General features: G+C 33.6%; 1 protein-coding gene across 2 annotated transcripts; it reads left to right on the top strand.

The window, feature by feature from the left end:
* Positions 1–621: 621 nt before the first annotated feature.
* LOC125257182 (N-lysine methyltransferase KMT5A-like) lies at positions 622–3,524 on the top strand. 2 transcript variants are annotated; one of them, XR_007182260.1, is made up of 5 exons: positions 622–784; positions 1,724–1,832; positions 2,086–2,248; positions 2,374–2,566; positions 2,930–3,524. XR_007182260.1 is itself a non-coding variant. In XM_048173655.1 (5 exons), exons 2-5 carry the CDS (start codon positions 1,730–1,732, stop codon positions 3,050–3,052), a joined length of 564 nt encoding a protein of 187 aa, XP_048029612.1. In that variant the 5' UTR covers positions 622–784; positions 1,724–1,729; the 3' UTR covers positions 3,053–3,524. The 2 variants fall into 2 exon arrangements, 1 of the variants encoding a protein (XP_048029612.1); XM_048173655.1 differs by having other exon boundaries at positions 2,086–2,230.
* Positions 3,525–6,904: the final 3,380 nt, after the last annotated feature.

Here is a 6,904-nt window from a genome sequence, read left to right as displayed (position 1 = left end):
TTGGTTAAAATTATTAAAAAACTATTTAAATGTCATATGTAGAATAAGCACTAGAGGTCAGCAAATACCTATTTTTAAACAGTGTCGAGAAGACACTGTTACACAAATACACTGTTTATAGTTATAAAAGGAACACTTTTTAGTTATAAGGTTTTAGTTAGTGTTATATTTTAATGTATATATTTAGAGATGAACAAAGACTAATTTCTCTTACTTTATATATTTTATTCTTATTTTTTAAAATATTATTGAATCATCTCACTCAACTAACTGGTCAGGCTCCAACTGTTCTGCCTCAGAGTGTGTGTGTGTGTGTGTTCTGGTAATCATCACGTTGTGGGGACAAGAAGCTGTTTACACAGTCATGTCATGGGGACCTCTTGCATTGTGGGGACCAAAAATCACGTCCCCATAAGGGAAACCCATATAAATGAATAGAGGAGCTATTCTGAAGGTGCTGGGCGGAGTTTCAGCATTGGCCCATAAGTCACGCTTTTGAGGTTGTTTGTGTGTGTGTAGGGGGAGCTCAGTTGCGCCCCCAAACATTTCTGACTGGTAATGCACTCACGTCTTCACACACCCATTTTCCAATTATGGTTGGGCTCCGCCCACTTCCTGGTCCTCGTTAGGAAGGGTTTCAGCATGGAAATGCGTATTAAATTTACACTTGACTTCACACAAACTCTAATAAACAACAACAACAACAAGACTTCACACAAAGAAGATTACATGCAGAAAATGCCAAGGATATAAACTTACGAAGAGGAAAAAGGTGAAACACAAGGTAAGCACATGTATTAAACTAGTTAAATTGGGCTAATTAGCTTAGGTAGCAGGCTAGCTAGTTAACTTAGTGCTAATTAACTGTTGAGGCTAAGTGTGGCTAACGTTATGTGTTTTTACGATATTAGCGATCACATAATCATACAATTTAATTTTAAGGACTTAATTTTAACTGAAATGTCATTTTTAACGTGACTGATTGCTAATGAAGCGATTTGGTTAATATTAAATTTGTTTCTGTCTAGTTTGCGTTAGTGCCAGAGGGGTGGATTATTTTATGCTTTATATAAAAGAAATGTTATATTTTTTGTCAGGGAACATGTTGAAATCGAATTTCGTGGGGGGAGGGTGTATAGTGTTTCACTCTTAATTTTAATATGAAGAATTACATTATCAGTATTTGTTCATTTAAGTTTGTAGAAAACGTGTACAAGCCACAGATCATTACCATAGTGCTTCACAGAGAAATTAAGTACAATTAAGCAAAAACTAAAATGGTAAGTAGCTTTAAACGAATAAATGATTAAACTTATTTTTATTTATATGACAGTAGTTTAAATAAACAGGGTTTTTTTATGGTGAGCTCGTCCAAAAGAATAGGTTAAGTTCCAAATCGTTTTTAAATAACTGCTCAAGGCTACCTTGCAATATATAGGAACAGATTTTTGATTTTGTGAGAGATTAGAGTTTAAGTGAAAATAGTGAGTTGATGCCCTTAAGGCTAGCATTGTGCCAGACATTTAATTATCCTTGTTCCAATTTCTTGTCTTGCATTGATACATTGTTATATTGTAATGTAGTGTTACATGAAAGTAATAAGTACAGTCTTACATTACAATAACATTCTTCTCTGCTTTTTGAACATACTAGTTTAATTTTGCATGTCTCCCCATTTTCACAGTAATTGTTTTTGAACACACTTTTTTTTTTTCTTTTCAAGTTTGAAATGCCACCACGAATCAGCCCCCTTAAGGATGCCATGCATCATGCTGTTTCGAAGACTGACAAGACATTCAAATTAGACGTGAAGTATATAAATGCAGAGAAAGGTAAGGTGGTGTATGGTGTGATTTATCAGTCAATAATTGCTATAATATGAATGTCCTAACCTTAATCTTATGAGCATGTAATGCAAAATATCTGGGTACATTAATTTGGCTCCTGGTTGCAGCTTATTTAAAATCAGCTAACTATTGATGTATTTTGTGTGTGTGTGTGTGTGTGTGTGTAATTGGCATCCTTTATCTGCAAGATGTTTTTTGTTGTTGTTGTTGTGAAAATGTTTTTTTCTGTATTTTGCAGGATGTGGTGTATTCGCAAAGAGTTCCTTTTGCAAAGGTGATTTTGTTGTTGAGTACAGGGGAGATATGATAAATGATGCAGAACTGCAGAGGAGAAGAAAACGTTACCATGCATCCTATGCTGCGTTTATGTTTGATTTCAAGTGGTGAGGGAAAACATGGTGGTAAGATGTCAAGATGCACAAAAGCTATATACCTTATTCTATACTATAGTAAAAAAGACAGTGATTTGTGGTGGTATATTGTAATACTTGTATTTATCCTTTTCTTATGTTTTCATATTTTTAAGTATTGATGCCTCAAGAGAAGATGGATCCTTCGGGCGGATAGTTAATGATGACCACAAACATCCAAATTGTAAGATGAAGAAAACTGATGTGAATGGAAAGCCACACCTTTGTCTGTTTGCCCTTAATGACATTAAAGAAGGAGAAGAAATTACCTATGATTATGGAGGAGAAGACTACCCATGGAGAACACAAGTACGTTGCAAGGCACACTGTGTACAGAATAGCTCATTGTTGCAAAATGTGTCAAGCAAGTTGGTGGTTGCTTAATATATTTCTAACAGATTTAAATATTAATCTAATCTAATCTAATTTATCCGTATTACTATTTAAATAAAAATTGTAATAGTCATACACAAATAAATTATATCCAAATCTCAGAAAGCTTCAATCCGATTTAAGTAACTTTTTTGCCCCTAAAATTTCTCAAAGTTATGTGTGGCATACAATGGCCATATTGCAACTATTGGGTAAAATGCAATCACAAACAAAATCCAATTATCACAAACAATGATCCATGTTCTAATATCTTGTCATTATGAATGTTGTCTCTTACAGATGAGCAGCATTGCTGTTGATACCAGTACAGGTGATTCTGATCTCTCCGGTCAGAGACTCGGGTGGACGATGAATCTGCTCATATCAGCTCTCCTCAACTGGTGCGTTCATGTTCATCACTAAAGATTCAGCTCTGCTGTCTCTCTTTGCCCTATTTAGTGTGTTTAAAGCATATTTTGATGCGTATCAGGCGTAAATTACTACACCAAACGGTTTAAAGATATGTGTCCTGTAGCTTAGTGGTAGTGGAGTGTAGGGCATCGCTCGACAGAACTTACCAATGATTTTATCAATGAACAGCGTGATCGAACAAAGCTTCATTTGACAAAGGATTCATTTGCTGACACCAAAATCCCTGGGGGCACTGGATAGCTCCTAATTCCAGCTAGTCAGCATTAAGAGAAGTGGTAACGTGACTTAGGAACAGAGAATATCTGTTCTGAGGCCTTCCTGATCACATTAAATTTATAGACGCTCACAAAACCCTTTTGTATCAAACAAACAGAACAGGAAACACTAATTAATCAGACCTGAAAAAAACAACGGATCCACACAGACATCCTCCTGATTAGGAGTCCGTTTTGACCCGGTCACTTGTGACTCTGGTCGCTGTTCAATGACTCTATGCTTAAGGACTCAATCTTGAATCTCAAAAGGGACAATCATTTAAAGTATTAACTATATCCAGAATAACACTTGCTATGATGTGATTACTAACATGTTGGAGTCAATGCATTATATGTTTGTATTCCCGTATGCATTTTCTTTCTCTTGTAATCATTGTTTTAATTAGGTCAGTCTAGTAATATGTGTGTAAGAAGTGTCATGTTTGAGTTCTAAATGTATGAGAAAAGTTGAATTCAGCAATTGTAATGTGAATTAATGTCTTCAAGTTCAATTAGTAGTAGATTTATTATAGTGGTAAGTATCAGGTGAATGAGTAGTAGATGACGCTGTGGTTGAATACTATGTAAAGAAAATTACAATTGTAGAAATAATAGTTTGAAGTGGAAAGGTTTAAATGTTCGACTTCTGGGTTAAAAATATCCAGATAATAATAAACTACTCGTATCACTACTCATAAAGCCCTTTGTATGTGAAAGGGGAACCTTTTCTCTGCAACATCAATCACACTGATATCCCAATCAAACATAGAATCAATCAATCCAACCAAAAATTCTGCATACTGAGATGATTACAAGCAAAACCCTCAGGCCCGGTTTCACAGACAGGGTTTAGATCAAGCCAGGTTAGACCTTAGTTCAATAAAGACATTTAAGTTGCTTTTATAAATATGCCTTAGGGGACAAAAAAACAAAAAACAGTACTGGTATGCATCCTGAGACAAAACAATGACACTGGCATATGTTAAGATATGGTAACGTAAAAGACCTTAACATAAATTCATCTGGACGTATAACATTTTTAACTGCTATTGATAACTTTTAGTTCGTATTATTGAATGTATATATTAAGAGATTATCAAAGACTAATTTCTGTCACAGTATGAGTGTTATTCTTGTTTAAAATGATATTGAATAATCTCCAACTGGTTCTTAAATCACTTTGCCCCTCTCTCTCTCTCTCTCTCTCTCTCTCTCTCTCTCTCTCTCTCTCTCTGGGTGTGTGTGTCATGTTAACTGTGTGTGTTTTTTAGAAAAAACAAAAAACATATATATATATATATATATATATATATATATATATATATATATATATATATATATATATATATATATATATATATATATATATATATATATATATATATATATATATATATATATATATATATATATATATATATATATATATATATATATATATATATATATATATATATATATATATATATATATATATAAATAAATACTGGACTGAGATTTACACTGGATTTAGACTTACAAAATTTTGAGCTGCAAAAGATGATCACTTTGAAATGTTTGCTGGACAATTTTCTATTTTACATTCATTAGCTCTGACCAACAGGAAGACAGCTATTTTGGTTTGAATGTTAATCTTTTGAAAAAACAGGCTATGAATTTTAAACTACTACTCCTACAGGGTTGGTATTAATAGTTAGGTTTAATATTCATTTTGGATGCTTTTGAGACTCTAAGCATGCTTCAAATTGTTTGAAACTCCACACACACATCAGGATTGTTAGCCAGTAGACATGGGCAAAGCCTTAGAAATGGGGAGGGAGGAGGGGCTCTATAGCGCCACCTTATAGTGCAGTAAATGTGGAGTGAATTTGACCTAGTCCTTTGATGTTTAACCGTTTTAACTGCCTATTGCCCGCTGTGCACAGTTGCCCTGAAGCCACCGGGGTGGCGGTGCCACCGGCTTGGGCCCGCCATCGCTGCTCGCAGATATATTTGATATTTGAAATACTGAAATACTTGTATAAACTCCAACAGAGTTTATACAATTTACACCAAACTTTTTTTAACTTGGTGCTAATACATTGAAGTTGTTTAATTGCAAACGGATTTTGGATATCTCAAACGGTTTGGCCGTGGCGAGGCAACGAATTTATAGCAAGAAAAGGGACACAAAGTGTTATAACTTCTGCATACATTAATTGATTTTGATGAATCTTCGGCTGTGTATTCGTTGTACACGACTGATCACATAGATGTGACTATTGTGAGTCAAAGTTATAGCGCTACCAACTAGCAGCAGGAAATGTGTTACTTTCAGCATGCTTTAAGATTATCATCTTATTTTTACCCTATTTGCTTCAAACTTCATTTAAATAATGTCAAAACATGACAGATGTAGACCTGGTGCATTAAAATCAGTATTCGGTGCATTAAAATCATGTGTGGTATATGTTAGGTGTTGATTTGATTTGGTTATATTTTTATATTTTAGATATTTATTATTCTAAATTAATATTTATAAATATTTATTATTATTATTATTATTATTATTATTATTATTATTTATTTATTTATTTATTTATTTATTTTTTAACTATTAAAGATATACATTATACCATTACTGTCCTTATATCAAACAAAATATCATCACATCGCCATCATTCCATTACTGCTAAATGTTTCTATGATATTGAAAATATTAATAACAATAATGTCAATAATTATAATAATGAAAATACTCACAATATTACTAAAACCTTGTATAAGTATGTATAATAATAAATTAATACAATTAATCAGGATGAGTGTGTCAGATTTGTAATAGTTGAATGAGGTCTGATCTGGAGTTTTGTGGTTCCGATATACAGTTGTAATGAGGTGAAAAATATTCTAGGGAGATGTAGTCTATGAGCAAAATTTTCCAATGCATTATGTGAATAGTGTTTTGGGATTTCCAGTTTAAGAAAATAGTTTTCTTGGCGATGGCTAAGGCTACAAGGAGCATCCTTTTGTTTGTTTCCTGATTAAGAGTTGATAGATCACCTAGTAGACAGAGTAAATGGGATAATGGGATGCCGCAGCCCAGGAGGCGGGATAGGGTTTCAGTGACGTCTTTCCAAAAGTGTTTAATGGGTGGACAGTGCCATGTGGCGTGGATATGTGTCCGGACAGTTTTGTGAGCAGTGTGAGCAAATTTCTGATGTGAATCCCATTTCAGACAGCCTTTCCCCAGTGTAGTGTGTTCTATGAAGAGTCTTGTACTGTATGAGCTGAAGGTTGGCGTTTTTAGTATTATTATTAATAATATTAATAATATTTTTACAAATTTGAGTCCAGAAGTCGGTATCAGAAAGGTCTTCTTCCCATTTAATTGTTGGTAAAGTTATGGTTTTATTTGAATTAGTTATAATTTTGTATATTTTGGAAAGTAATTTTTTCGGGGAGGCTATATTAACTAAATCTGCTAATGCAGTAGGAAGGTGAAGGTTGATAGTTCTATTGTTGATTTTGGATAAAACAGCTGATTTGAGTTGCAGATAATTCAAGAATTGATTGCTCCCGATACCGTACTCCTGGACTAAGTAAGAAA

The sequence above is a fragment of the Megalobrama amblycephala genome, linkage group LG21, assembly GCF_018812025.1.
Source record: "Megalobrama amblycephala isolate DHTTF-2021 linkage group LG21, ASM1881202v1, whole genome shotgun sequence".
In the NCBI taxonomy this organism is placed as follows: domain Eukaryota; kingdom Metazoa; phylum Chordata; class Actinopteri; order Cypriniformes; family Xenocyprididae; genus Megalobrama; species Megalobrama amblycephala.
Note: the sequence above shows the minus strand (reverse complement) of the source record. Positions and strands in the feature narration are given on the sequence as shown.